The sequence below is a fragment of the Corvus kubaryi genome, unplaced genomic scaffold, assembly GCF_017639235.1.
Source record: "Corvus kubaryi isolate FWS band 111438036 unplaced genomic scaffold, C.kubaryi_AGA036_p1.0 137, whole genome shotgun sequence".
In the NCBI taxonomy this organism is placed as follows: Eukaryota; Metazoa; Chordata; class Aves; order Passeriformes; family Corvidae; genus Corvus; species Corvus kubaryi.
The window spans coordinates 13,088,890-13,104,293 of NW_024580671.1; the positions used below are offsets into that span (position 1 = coordinate 13,088,890).

At 35.1% G+C, this 15,404-nt stretch overlaps 1 protein-coding gene across 1 annotated transcript in view; it reads right to left on the bottom strand.

The window, feature by feature from the left end:
* The window catches only part of ARID2 (AT-rich interaction domain 2), a 92,757-nt gene that overhangs the window by 34,284 nt on the left and 43,069 nt on the right, over positions 1 to 15,404 (bottom strand). The window contains exons 4-6 of the mRNA XM_042017911.1: positions 4,530 to 4,663; positions 3,541 to 3,759; positions 526 to 593 (exon numbers count right to left, since the gene is read on the bottom strand). Coding sequence (XP_041873845.1) covers positions 526 to 593; positions 3,541 to 3,759; positions 4,530 to 4,663 — 421 coding nt within the window. The remainder of the gene's footprint in view (positions 1 to 525; positions 594 to 3,540; positions 3,760 to 4,529; positions 4,664 to 15,404) is intronic.

A 15,404-nucleotide genomic window follows, 5' to 3' on the forward strand; every position in this document is an offset into this window, starting at 1 on the left:
TCTATTTTTACCTCATTCCACTGCTTGTACAGTAGCTCATGCCCTCTAGTGGAAAGATTAAAAAAGCCTTGTGCAAAAATAGCTAACTGAAACAAACCTGCAACATTGCTAACCTATTACAGTATTTCTCCTATACTTCTTATGCTATGATCTTAATTTTCACAATTCAGAATGTTTCTTTACTGATCGTTGCAGTTCAAAAAAACCCCGAAACAGCATTATTGCTCCTTGTTAAATGTTGCCCAATATTCCTTTTCTTCACACATATTAGGTTCCTTATAAAAGAAACATGGAAACCTTTGTTCATTTGCCTATACCTATTTTTTTCTTAATACACTTCTTCCTGCTTATCCACATATTATAGGACAAGTGTGACATAGCGTCCTATTACATTTAAATCAAAGGAATTAAGTTGAGAGTAATTTTAAAGACATGCGCTAGTGTATCTTAGAATTTTCAATCTTTTTAAAGGATTTTATACCCACCATATGCAGCACAAAATTATTTTAATAATTTTTTAATTACCTTAACAAAATCTCTATCAGTTTTCTCCTTCCACTCTTCTCCAAATACAGCAGAAAATGATCCTAAAGCTTTAAGCACAAAAAGCATAATTTAGTAAAATTCAAAAAATGGTCATTTTTTATTAATCCATAAACTAAATAAAGATTAAAGAACACTGTAGACTCTTCCAGTGTTTCCTTTTGATCTTAAAAAATACCGCATAAACCAACTGAAATGTCTGCTGTCATTTAATTAACAGCTATTGCAGTTTTACAATTTAAGTTGAGAGTAAGGAGTTCATAAGGAAAGGGCTAGTTTGTGAACCCTGTAAAAAAAAAACACAGGGGAAACTTTTCCAGAGCTCTTTTCCAGGAGTCAAGACGACTGCTCTATTTTCACCCTCACATCGACAACTGTTTTCCACGTGCACTGTGTAAGCACAAACACTACTGCAGTACTTAAACAAATTCCCACTTACGTCTTCTAAAAAACTTGAACAGTAGTAAGATTTTGACAGCATTCAATTCAAACTCAATATTTAACCAAGACCAGTAATGGATGTTCTTGGGTGTTTGATGGAGCCACTACCACAGCTTTTGTAATCAGTACTCCTCAAAACCAGCTAAGACTCAGTCAATCCGATTCAAATGCTGAGTCAATCCAAAAAATGAACTCTGTCTTGCAATACTCTGTCATGAATTAATGACACATTTAAGTTACACTTAAACATTTTGGTTCATCATGTTTTCTTGTTTTGAAAAAAATGCTACAAATCTCAATTCCAAGACCACATCAGCTTTCAATTCACAGAATCCAAACCAAGGCCTCATGCAGCTCTCCAAGCTGAATATACTGCATAACCCACAAACCCCTGGGGTTGCCCCACGACCTGCAATCTAACTGATATCTTGAAGTTTAGGAGGGGACAGAAGGGAAGCTGTTGACATATTTTACCTAAAAAAATTACATTATAAATAATAACAACTATAAAACCTTAATTATGGACAAGAAAAATCTAAAATCAAATTAAATGAAGTTAATCAGCTATTTTTTTACTGCCACCTGAAATTATTGTGATAGTATTTTCATAATGCCTGAATTTACTAATTAAAGAATTCATTTAATCATGAAACCTGGCAGATTTACTGTAATTACTTATACCATAAAAGCATGTAAGTACTTCAAACTGAAGCTTCATGCTTCAAAAATAAGTAAACATAACCCTGCTATTTCTTTCCCCCATTTGTCCTAATTAGTCCTCCTAATGCTGCTAGGACATTTCCCTGGATTTATCCAGAAGACGACAATCAGGTGAGATAAAAATGAAGTTTTTCCCAGGGAACGAAAAGAGTGAGTTCATTACATGCTCATCATTCCTCTAGGCTTTACCTCAAGTATTTTTCAAAAAACACTAATACAGACAAGCTATGGAATAAACCTGTTCCTCAAGTTAAGAACTCCAGAAAACAGTCTACCTCTACAGTATCCAAAAAAACCCACTAAATAGCAATATAAAACTTGATTAAATTATTTGCAAATTCATAGAAGTTCCATCAAAGGAAGAGGGGAGTAATGGTAACCTCAAGAATCTAGAGAGCAAGCATTCTGGGATCATATGCAGGACTAAGTTTCCCTTTAGCTTCCTTTCAAATATTTTCCTTTGAAAGTTCTTGTAACTGGACTAGATGCAAACACTAAATGACCAAGGTCTGACCATATCTGAAGGACACTGAAAGATGCACAAATTGGAAGAGCAAGAGAGAAGCTGGAGGACACTAATGCAATACTGGGGGGAGAAGGGGGAAGCTACAAATTATTATGTAAAAATGCCAATGATTAAAAAACCCAACTAAACCATATACAATGGCTAACACTGGTTCTTCCCCAGAATTTTAAAAGAGAATCTTTGACATACCATACTATGTTTATGCTTACACATGCAAAGTAGATTTATACTCAAACAGATATGATCATCTATACTATCAGACTTAATTATGCTTGGCTGAAAAGGCTCATTTGAGAAATTTCTTATAAGGCAATTTCTGAAAATCAGTATAAAAAAACCAACCAACAACCAACTAAACAAAAAACCCCCACAAAATCAAAAAAAAAAAACCCCAACAAAAAAGCCCAACAGCAAAACAACAAAACAACCCCAAAAAAACCAAAACCCACTCCCTCCCCCCAAAAAAATCCCAAAACCATAAACAAAAAAACCCAACCCCTCCAAAAAAAAAAAAACCCCAAAAAAAAACCTACCAAAAAACCCAAACCAAAAAACCCCAGCACAAACTGGGTAAATATTTCCTCCTCACCACCCCAAGATAAAAACTATGCTGTCATGATTTTATAATGGTTTAGGTTAACTTATGTTTTGCTCCTCTCTTGACAGAAAGCAATTAACAAGCAATACTTAGGCATTGAGGTCACACTGAAAAAAATCCAAAGAATTTATTTCACATACTTCACTATTTTGATGGAATCAACTAACTCTCTTTTGAAATTTATGTGCTATCACATTAAGTAATTCTGAAAATCAGATTAAGATTTTCATCCCTTGAGTTTTATATTCTGGATTTCACTACAGTTGAACGTGTAGTGAAGTATCAGGACAAAAATGCTAGCAAGTCATCGTTTTCAGACTACCTTTTCTTAATTTTTAAATCTGCAATTGCCATTAAAAAAGAATTATGAAAAGTCAGCACGGTCCTACAAATTCAAAATGAAACAGTAGTACGCTACAAGCAGATGGAAATCCAATGCTGTAAATTTAGCACCCTGAACAACTGTCTGTTTCTATCAAAAAACTAATCCTTACATTTCACTAACCCATTAAATAAATTTTTAAATTACCTAACTTAAAAGGCATTTGTAACGTCTGATAAAACCTGTAATTGTGGAAAAGTTAAAGAGAAAAACTAGATATAAGTATATTACCATGAAGTAAGTTACTAACATTTTAATTATCATGAGTTGTGAAAGATGCTACAAGAGGTATGGATTCTTTTTGTCGCAAAAATGTTGTTATATACTTACTGTCATCAAACACCCCAGCATTTGCAAGCAGTAAAGTGATGATTTTAGGGTCTTTTTCAAGCTGCATAACATGTTTGCTTTCATTTGAAAGAAGAGTACACACATTAATTGCAAAGTCCACTTCATTTGGGAGTCCAGATAACAGTGAAAGCACCAACTTATTATAGTCATTTGGTGAGTTTAAGTCCATAGACAGCCCATAGCTTTGACGAAGATAATCTAAATAAAAAAAAACGAAAACCAACAACACTTTCACAGCTAAACTAATTAAACTTGAGGCAATACATTAAGCAGTATTACCGTAAGTAAGAATTTTGAAAAGGTTTGTTAATACATTATTGCAGTTTTTAACAAGTTTTTTACAGTATTCAAGGTATTTTTTTGTCTGTCCAAAATACTGAACACATTCCACTTTGCTGTGTACCTTTCTAGGTACATATTAGTTCCTTCGCCACCTCTAGAACGCAACACTGCAGCACGTTCTTCCAAAGAAAAGCTTAGAAAACACAAGCTTTAATTAAAGCAGAATGGAATTGTAATACAATTTGAAGTCAATTTCTACACAACAAATTACACGTCCATTCCACAAAGCCCACTAGCTTCTGATTTAAAGCTTAACTAATTGTAGGCTCAATTCAGTTATTTGACTCTCTGGAGAAATGACAAATTGAAAGAAACACACTGCAAATTTTCAAGGTAATTTTTTTCAAGACAAGTAACTACACAGCTCTACTAATTAGAAAGGATAATATTTCTAAAGGAAAGAAATAGCTTATGGATTTTAATATTTGTTTTGCTGTGGTTCACAATGGAAAGGTTTTTGAGTGTATTAAACTAATCATCTGAGTGTCCTACAGATTTGACAATTTTAATAATAATCCAAATTTATCTACGCACTATTTCTGTAGTTTGAAAAAAAAAAAAAAAAAAAAAAGGAAAAACAAACCACACACACGAAGAAAATAGGACTTTCACCCTCAAGAATTTACCTGAAACGCTGTGCTGCTGGTAGTTATAGGATGTTGGAATTGCACCAATAGGAAGTTGTGGCTTTGGATTGCCTGGTTGTACCTCATCATCTTCCTCTCCAAAATGATGGACTTTTTCATACTTTTCTAGATAACTGAAATAAAATTAGAAAAAAAATGTTTTTAGTACAGCTAAATCTCTCATTCCAAAACCTGAACTGCCAAAGGAAGCAATCTGTGGAAACATGGAGATTTATTTACTGGAAACAATAATCAAAGTGGTAAAAAATAAAACCTGAGTCAGACTGACAATAGATGACAGAGAAAATATAGATATGTTTAATTACTGCTTTAGATACCAAATTTTTCAGATTTTTCAACAGTGATACTTAGCTAAATTGCAACCAATTTGAGCCCTTTTGTGACTAAGTCTATTTTTACCAAACAAGCTTTTGCTACCTAAAATCACTCAGCAGGTGAAAGCATCATAAAAACTACTCTGTGCAGGTTATCAATACATATACCGAGGTCAAGCCCAGAAAAATACTTAATTCTTTTTGCCTTGTTTAAAGAGAAACTGTACACTGGGTCCTAACAATTACACAAGAGTAAGAGAATTCAGACAGGAATACCAAGGGCAGCAATTCAGGATCAGAACTTGAGAGCCATAGCTGCAGCTAATAACTACTGGAAGTCCCTCTGAGCCCCTTAAGAAAAAAAAAAAAAAGCTGATATACTGTACAAAGAATGGACTTCAAGCACAGAAATTATATATACCAAAAGTAAAGAGTCAAGCATCTTGGTAAATTAATTATTTCAATTAACAGTTAATTTAGCATTAAAAAATGTAACTTTCAGAACTTCCTACACTCCACAATATAAAGTCAACTTAAAATGCCCACTGTAGCCTTAGCTTCACAGTGATACATAGCTGCAAAACCCTTCATGAAATTAAGTCAAGATCAAAGCTGCCTAAATTTACAGATTTTAATTGTGCTAAAAAATGACAATACCAAGTCAATGAAATCAAAATAAAAATGCTGTATAATCAGAAAATAATTAAAAACTACTATCTTTCTCTTTGTATTTGCTAAAATATTTACTATACGAGTAGGCTTTTGGTGCAATTTTTGTCAGTAGACACTGAAGTAATTAACTCATGGTAAATCAGAAAGATTTTAAGAAAACAGTATTCCCACTGACCTCTGAGGAGTATTTCACATTCATTAAATTAGTAATTATTTCATGAAGTGAGGTATCAATGACATAACCATACCTTTAACATTTTAGCAAATACATTTTTTCTTAAGAAAAGGGTGCATTTCAGAAGAAAGGAAAGATATCAGAGCTAGTAAGGCATATAATGTTGTATTGTATCACATCAAAATATGATTCATGTCTGACTAGAGTTCAAGATATTCAAAGTACTATATATGTTATTGTTACATGAACCACTGCCATAGCCCCCTCCTTATTACATAAACTCTTGAGTGACTTAAGGAGTCAGCAAAAATCTTCCCTGCACAATCAGTTACTGTTAGAGATTTTAAAAGACTAAAAATTACATTTAAATATGGTTGCTTTTATCTTTAAACTAAAAATCCTCAATTATGTGAGTTAAGTTCCAACTGCATATGTGAAAAGAAATTAAAACCTTCTAGAATTGTTTATAACTTTTTTAAAGTCATAGCTCAACTGTCCTAAAATTTAAATCCTACGTTTTCTCTTCCCTACATTTCCTTACCCTTTTATCCCACTTCTTTCCTTTAGCTTACATTTTATATCCAGATGAAGCAAATCTGTAATCCAATCAATTTTAATTAACAGAGCGTGTGCATTTATGGTAAAGACCAAAAAGAATAGTTCAAAGACAGCTTGACCATCCCTTCTTCTGTCCAGTCACTCACTCTTCAGAGAGCTCATTCAGAAAACTAGGAGGATTCTACATTGGCTTTCCAATAGTTTTTCAAACTGAACAGGGGTCAGATGAATACTAGATCTAGTGCAGGGGAAAACTGCAGGTGTACACAGCCAAGGATACCACGTGTACAATTTCTACGCTGGCAGAAGCTACACTGCCATAGCTTGTCTAATAATGCTGGGGCTAGAGCTAATTTCCTCGTATTTGTTGGTCTGAGTCAAAGCTTGAGCTTAAAACAGTTTCCTTACTGAAATAAAATTTCATAAAAACATTTAATACGATGAAGTAAAAATCCCCATACAGAAACACATATGGTACTCAAAATACAGTCTGCAAATGATTCTGGACTTGTCCATTCTGCCAAGACTGAATAGCTACTTGAGCATTAAAAAAAAAGCTGTATATATCATAAAATAATTCATGTTTGACAGTTTTATATGGAACATATATACTTAACCTTATGCTTTTTATTAAAGCCATGTCTCAGCCAAGCTGAACAATATGAATACCCTAGATGTTCTCCTCTGTTAATACCTACTTTATCAAAATGTGTTAAAACAGTTCCACTGGACACAGAAAATCTCAAAGTTCAAGAATCTACTTCCTTTCTTCCCTCTCTGAAAAAAATTCAGGCATACATTAAAAGACCTTTGCAAACTAAAATGGTCATAATCTGTTCAGTGTTGACAACTGTGACAAAGCTCTCACAATGTCTTATTAAGCATTTCACAGGAAACCAGGATTCAAATTAACTTCAAGTGATGATCTAATTTTTCCCTATGCAAAGGCAAGGACCAACTTCACTTTACTAAATTCTGAGCTCTTTTTGTTGTTATTCAATTTAGTGAGGTTCCACCTCTTCGAAGAACAATCCTCCTTTCTTATCTCACCCCAAACGATCAAGTTTGCCAAGGAAAAGTCAAAAACAAAACAAAACAAAGCCCCCAATAATCCCAAAGCATTAGTTACAAAGGCTAAACCCTGCCTTCCTCCCACCCCAAGAAAAACCCAAACCCCAAACCAAATGACAGAAATACCTTCCCCACCTCTAACACAAACGCTTTACTCTCTTCAAGATACTCCTAGCATTGAGGGAGGACATTGCACTATTTTTCAATCCATTGTGTTTAACAGCACTGTAATACTAAGTTTCAACTATAATAACCAGACTGTAATAGGCCCCTCCGTATGATTCCTTTATGCTACGTAAGTACCAACTGTTTACAGACAGCTGTACAGACCTCAATCCTCCAAACATTCCTTTTGTTTCCTGCAGAGAGAATGCATGACCTGGAATTACAGTGTAAAGAAGAAGCTTTGCAAATTAGCTTGTACATGAGCCTTACTAGTCTTAAATTCTAATCTCAACAGTCTGGCATACAGCTACTATGCAAACAGCAGAACAGTTTAGCATAAACACACGTCTTGCTCCAATAGACAAGAAATTAAAAAATAATAAATGGAGGTTTTCTATTACTGAAAAACAGTTGTGCAAATGCTCACACATTACAATCAGTTGCAAAAGGCTAATTTCATGTTTCAAAACAGGTTAAATCTGTAGTTATAGGCTAAAAAGGTATACTTTGATCACAGAAAATGGTTTTCAGGAATTCAAAATGCTTCCTTAATTTCACAAAGTCACAGGTAGTAAACATCAACAACACAGGTCTCAATCTTCTAATCTTCTCTTTTAGTTTCAATACCAACTGAACGATAAGGTCCTGACAGAGAAAGATGCAGTTAGTATGTAACGAGAATTAAAGCAACTAACTAAATGAAAGACCAGAATGAAACAAACAATGTATATGGGATAGAAAAGTGTAAAAGATGTCTTTAAAAAAGCTCACTTAAGTACTATGTTGAAGCCTTGGTGAAGATGGAGTAATAAGTAAAACTGCCCTCTGTACATATGTGGAAAGGTGCTCCCCGCTGTTAGCATGCCACCCTGAAATGGTGTTATCCAGTGCACACATGAACCAAAATATTCAAGAAACTGATATGCAATGAAACCCATTTACAGCCACTCCTGGCCTTTCAGCTTGGATCACTCCTCTGTTCTGAGAGGTTTAACATAAATTAAATAAAGGAATAAATGGAAAAATAAATGAGTTTCTAAAAAGCTACACACCCCAAACAAAAACAACACCACCAACACTCCCCAAAACCAACAAAAAACCACACACCTCTGGTGAATAGCTAGAACAACAGGATATGCAAAGTACTTAGAAACAGGAAAATACACAGGCAACCAGAGACAGATGTGCAGACTGGCTACTTTTTGAAGGGCAAGTGATTTCAATGTTTTCTGAAACCTTGGTTACTTTAAAAATCTCTCGATTTGGAAATCAAAAGATCATATCTCTCTGAAAATCAAATTAACATATTACACGTTCTGTTCCTCTGACAGAACTTCAATAAGTCACTTTGTTCCATTCAAGTCTGTGAGAAAAAAAATCTATGAAGATGAGTAATATTTTTATCCATGAAAAATACTTATTTAGTAACAACACAGGTTTTTATTCAGCCCAGTGATTTTTAGGCTTGCTTTCAGATATCTGGGAAAAAATACAAAAAGAAGTCTAAACTAGGTACATCTATAAACAGTAGCCCTGAATGGCCTTGGAGTATACTAGAAACTGTTTCAAGTAACAGTACATAACATCTGGCTCATTTGAATATTTTGGCTCCCTTTACCAGGACACAGTAAATTCGTTGAAGATATATTAACCAACATCTGGCAAAACACGACGTGCAGACATGAACCATCACAGTCCAACTATCAGTTCCCTCCTCATTTTTGCATTCAGCTGAAGAACAAGCAGGTACCATTTCTACCATAGCTCTCCACCTCACCTTTCTTGAAACTATCTTTCTAACAGCATTATTAGTGGGAGACTGACAATGCGACCTTGCACCATTTCTGTCTGCTTGAACACCTTCCATTATGTTGCAAGACAGACATGCACTTCCCGCTCACTCTCTTGTACTCCCTCTCCCTCTTTGCAATACTGTTAACAACACCCTAGACAATCATGAGACAAAATCCTGATTGTAAATAAGGATTTCACATTACTGAATATTCCAGTTTTTGTTACCTTAAGTGAGAATCATAGCATAAAGTCTCTTTTTGCCCCTAATTCAACACGACTCTTGCTCTGATCTTGAGGACTAAGGAACTCATGGCAACTCACGAACTTATGGTGCCAATCAATACCATCTTTATTAGAAAATCCATTGCAGTCCTATAGCTTGAATCTGTGCCTGATACAGTTACTTGAAAATCCAATCCATTTACGAAGCCTAATAGCAGGCAGTATTTCAATCCCATAGAAAGCTGTTTCTCAGCAGGGCCGAAGCATTTATGCTTGACTGCTGCTGCTGGCACACACAGTGGAGACTGGTGCCACACACTGCAATGAAACTCCTGCTTAGAACTTGACAAAGCTGCAGCTGCAGCTGCCCAAAGAAATGCACAACTGATTTACTCATCTCATAGATGTTCACTTACCAAATTCCTGTCCCAAGAATTATCCTAAGTAGTTTCCGGAAATGGCAAACACAATAACCTGCTCCAAGGCTCTGCTCAAACTTTTAGTGTACACCAACAAACTGCCTCAAATTTGATTTCATGTCTGAGTGATTTGCCAGTGTCATTAGCAAGCTTTTCAGGTTGGTTGTTTTTTTTCCCCTGGCCCTGAGGGCACCATGAATTGCAATTCAACAGTTAAACCCAGTTATTGTCAGAATTGATGCTTGCAGCTGAATCCTTCAAAAACAACACTTGAGTTTTCCATCTTCACCTTGTCTAACTCAGAAACTGACTGTCTCACATAAGGCTTCCAGTGAAACACTCCACACGTGATTCTCCGCATTCTTTGTTTGATTTCCAGCTTATTGTAACCACTTAATAGGACAGGCTGACAAATCAAGACCCTTAATGCTGTACTTGGCCAGCCTGCCAGATGAGTACAAAACTCCAATAGCTGTGCTTTTCAAACACCTGGCAGAGTGTCCCACAAGGTATGTGCAGAATACTGTCCCAACCAGCCTGAGCTGGCCTGTTTGGAATGAGGTCCCATGTGGGCCCATCAGACCATACACACCATACCAGGGGCTCTACCATCCAGCCTCCACCCTGACAAGATTCTGTCACACTTTAGGAGAATTGTGAGCGAACTCAGTAGGCCCTGTGAAGATTAAACAGCCCAAGCCCTTTATGCATAACCACATACAAACTATAATTGCCTTTAAATGGAATTTAAATATGTTAACATTTTGTAACACATGTAGTAACACATGAGACTACATGACAGATGGTCCAATTTGTAGTTTGCTTGAAATTTGATTAAAAAATTCTTACCCTACCAAGAAACCTTTGCAAACAGAGGAAACCCAAATATATGCCTTCACAAAGTTCTGAATCTTTCCTAAGGCAACCTTTGTTAATCTTTGTTGGAAGAAGTGTAAAAGTTATGAGCACCACCAACCCTGCAAATTTCACTTTGTTAGACATTACAAGAAGAAAAAGATTCAATGCTCCAAAGAAAAAAAATAAATCATTCAAGTCAATGAAAATACTTTCTTAATATCTATAGTAACACTGAAAGGAAAGAAATTAAGATACTATTTTATGTTTTCATACTAATAATGCCCCATCTTAGAAGGGAAACAATAAAAGATATATGACATCCAACTGAAGTGCTTACGCTGGAGTGCAGTTTCAAAAGACTGAGGTGGCTGGAGGATGACATCAGTGTCTGAAGAAACTGCATTACCAGCAACTCCAACATATCCTAGATAAATACACTGCTATATAAGCTTGTCTTCATTTAATTTTATTTACACTGAATCTACTTGTGATCCACAGCTGTGGTCCAAACTTCTTTTACAGGACTAACTCTCCTGCTGCATTCTCACTGCTTGCCAAAAACAATTCAAATCCAGCATCACCTCTTACTGCTTTCAGTGGCTGCTTCAGCAGACACGATGGGCTTCACATCCAGGAATATCTGAGCTGTGCAATTACTAACTATTAATTCTCCAGTCTTTATCTTTTCAACAAAGGCAATTCCCAGACGTATTCCTCTTACTAATACTACAGTCACTCTGTTTCCATCTAGGATGACAGCTCATCAAGTCTCAAGTATAATTGCAGTCTGAGTTTAGCTCTTCAAGCAAAACACCAGAACCCCCTAGATTTGTTATTATCTCTATTACTTTTTCACAAATTCTTGAAAAACCCCGAAGTTTCTCTATTTTGAGAAATAATCTACAGTACTGCCTAGATTTCTCCACAGTGCTCCACAGTGCCTGTACACAAGAGTATCTGAATGGCAAAGATGCACTAATACAAATGGTACCGCAAGTTAGGAACCCCTGTAGGCACATGCAGGAAATTTTAACTAAGCATTGTGGGGTGTGCCCATAGCACAGTCACAACATACTACCGCCTACACCAGCCACCTTATTTCAGACCACCACCAGACCATTCAGAAATCCCAAATACCAACACATTATGAAAGCCACTACAACAATTTCAAGTATTCATGTATCCACTGCAAAGCTGGCAGCAATAAAAATGAACGTCTCTACACTGTAATACGTATTGTGACATAGTAATAATAAAATTTTCAACTAAACACAGCTTCTGACATAGCATTAGTTATAAACAGCATGTCTTGTAAAACAGAGTCTGCACAGAATTCAAAAACTTGCATTGAGTGAACATTATTTAGGTCACTAAGTGAAGTATCAAGGTAAATACTAAAATAAAATTATTTGTTTATGTGGATTCCTTCACAAACATATCCTAGGACTCAGTGGTGTTCTGCCAACAGATGTATTTATCTAGTAAGTGTATTTAACGAGAAAATACTTTAAAATATACTTATACATATATATATAAAAAATACATACTTGAACAAAAATCAGAATATTCCTACACAACATGATAACTTAGAGCATGTTTTAAAGATGGGGGCTTCCATTAATAAATAGTGGCTTGTATTTTGTCAAGTACTGCAGCTAAAAATCTACTAGATACTCCCAAGCAAAAGAATTAGAATCAAGCAAAAGCATATTAAACACATTACAGACTTTGAACACCAGAGATTAATGACCAGGTGCTCCAGAAGTATTTCCTGAGACAAGCAACTACAAATATGAACACATTTTAATGCAAATACAAATGTACACATTTAATGTATATTGTGTATGAAGTTGTGTAACCTTTAGAACGGTGAACATGAATAGATGTTTAACTGGCCTTTATAAGTAACCTACAAATATTTCATTAACTCTGTGAAGAAAACTACACATATTATAAACAAGTATAGCTTCATTTGACCATTACTTCTGACACAATTTAACTATTATGAAATTTAAATAGGAGAAAGACTTTTTTTTTTCCCCTGGTGTGTGTGGGGGGGGGGGGTGTGGGTGTGTGTGGGTGTGTGTGTTCAGGTAGCACAAAAGAAAGTGGAGAAAGAAACACTTGTTAGAGCAACACAATGTTCCATCAGAGTACAAACTGAAGAGCTGTTCTCACTAAAGAGAAAATTTCTATGGCAGTTCAGTCTTAGGTTTTTTCCCAAATTCAGGATGCAAGCTGGCCCTGTAGTACATATGATTAAGGAAGTGATTCCCTGTAGTTTTCAGTTCACAGTTCCATTATCAAACATGCAAACAGAGAGAGCTAGTATTTTTTCACAAGAATACTTTACTTTCAAACTTTCATGGACTTCATTACTGGTATCACAGAAACCTGACTAGAGGGTTTTGTATGCAAGGAGTAAATTCTTTCATTTTGGGCCTGCTAAACATTACACCGAAGTTATTTTCACAACAAGAATGTCCTGAATTTATCCCACCAAGAATTCACAATTCTTTGACTTTCTCTCAAACCATTATAAATAACACAGCTTGCTATATTATCACAGATGGCAACAGCCACTTACACCTTGTCCTGGCTATGCAGAATAAATTTATCCTATAAAGGCATAATCGAACAAAATACCACAACATGTGGTCACACATCACATACTTACAATTACAATTACACGCTTATTCAAAACACTTCGCTAAACTGTAATCTGTCTCATCTGCAGACTTGCATACTCCTTTTCAACTCCAAATACTTATTGTGCACATTTTTGAAATTTAGGAATATTACACACTTTTCAGAATGCAGTAATAAGAAAAAAAATACTCTTTTAACTTAAAAGAATTAAATATATTAAAAATTTGTAACACCTTTTATTTTAAAATATTAAAAGATATTTAAATTTTTAAAAAACAATTGAAAATATTAAAAAATTTTAACACGTCGTATTTGTGTATTTCATTGTAAGTATGCCAACAGAAATGCTGCTTATGGATATTAATCAAACACCACTGACAAAAAACATGTCAGCTGTTTCTAGAACGAGGTGTGGAAGCCCAGACTATACACAGTCAAAGTACTATCTTAATTATTGGAAAATGGCCCTTTCCCCATGGCCTATTATTAATCTCTTTGCCACATTCTGGCAGTACTTTGACAAGAAGAGCCAATAGGTTCCCGTAGCAAGCCTGGTAATTAGAAGGATATTATACAAGAGCACAATAATTGTAGATTTAAATCTCATGAAAACAGCAGCCTAGAAACAGCTTTTCTAGATTTTGGCAATTGCTCTAGCCACCATGATAAACATTTCCACAATACTTATTTCAGTGTTATTCAACAGTTACTAAAAAAACCTCAAAACCATAAAAGACATAATAAAAAGATAGAATTTACTGATTCCTAATGCTTGTAGTCTGTTTTTTAAAGCTAATGAATCTATAAGCATTTATTAAAAATTTATTGCCATGTCATTTTTCCACCTCACATAGCTATCTGTAATTTCATCATTACTTTCTGCACAGATTCGGCAACTTAAACAGTTGCACTTTTCTGCCTTCATCACAAATCGGTCTTCTCCTGCAATTAAATTTATTTACAATTTCTCTGTCAAACTGTATTCCACACTGACCACATAATCAAAGTATATGCGCTAGTTACATGTCCTTATTTATGTGGTAAATCAAACAAAAATATGAACATTAATTAATTCTTGAACACTCTACCAGATGGATCAAATATTCATGAAAAAAATAAGAATGGAATAAAAACCAATCTTGAGTAAGAGGATCCTGGTGGGATTCTGCACACTAGGAACATAAATTCTTTAAGGTCCAAGTGGAGAGGAAAAAGCTGCCTTGGGAGTGAGTACCTTCTTTGTCTCAAAATCTTCCCAGAAATCAGTTTGTAAAAAGGAATGCAACTGGACCTTCATAAAAACACTCAACCTAAAAATATCTGTATGCTTTGAATAAATACAAACTACCCAGAATGAAAGTAAAATAGTAATAATTACTAATTTTAGATTTTTTGATCATCTAACAATATGCACTTATATGGTTTAAAGTATCCCAGTGCATTCTGAGAATGTAGCCAAGTGTAAATTGAGAAATGATGATAAAGAGGTAACATACTGATTTAGCCGTCTAAAGCTGTAGAGGCTACACACCTATACCAGTAAAATCAACTGCACTTCATGGAAATGAACTGCCTGTACCACTAAACTGTTAGAGAAGTGCCTGAAACAACTCCTGTCCAGACCAATTAGCATTCTTTCAAGTAATTTAAAGGCCATCCTTGGTAAGGGGACCATTCCCAGAAGTAACTTTGGATATAACTACCCAGTTTTGGGGCTAGGACTATGGACGTGAGCCGTGTTATGTCAGTTAGCCTCAGACACACTTAATTCACTAATATAGATATAGCTGGAGAATCACTGAATGCTGTACAGATGGCCTCTGGCTTAACACTAATTCTGATAAAGCATGAGGAAAGCAGAAAGACAGATGAAGTGTCGCTCCTTCAGAAAATATTTTAGAATTACCAACGACACAATGACCATGAAGAATTTATGCTTTTTTTTTTTGCTTTTTAT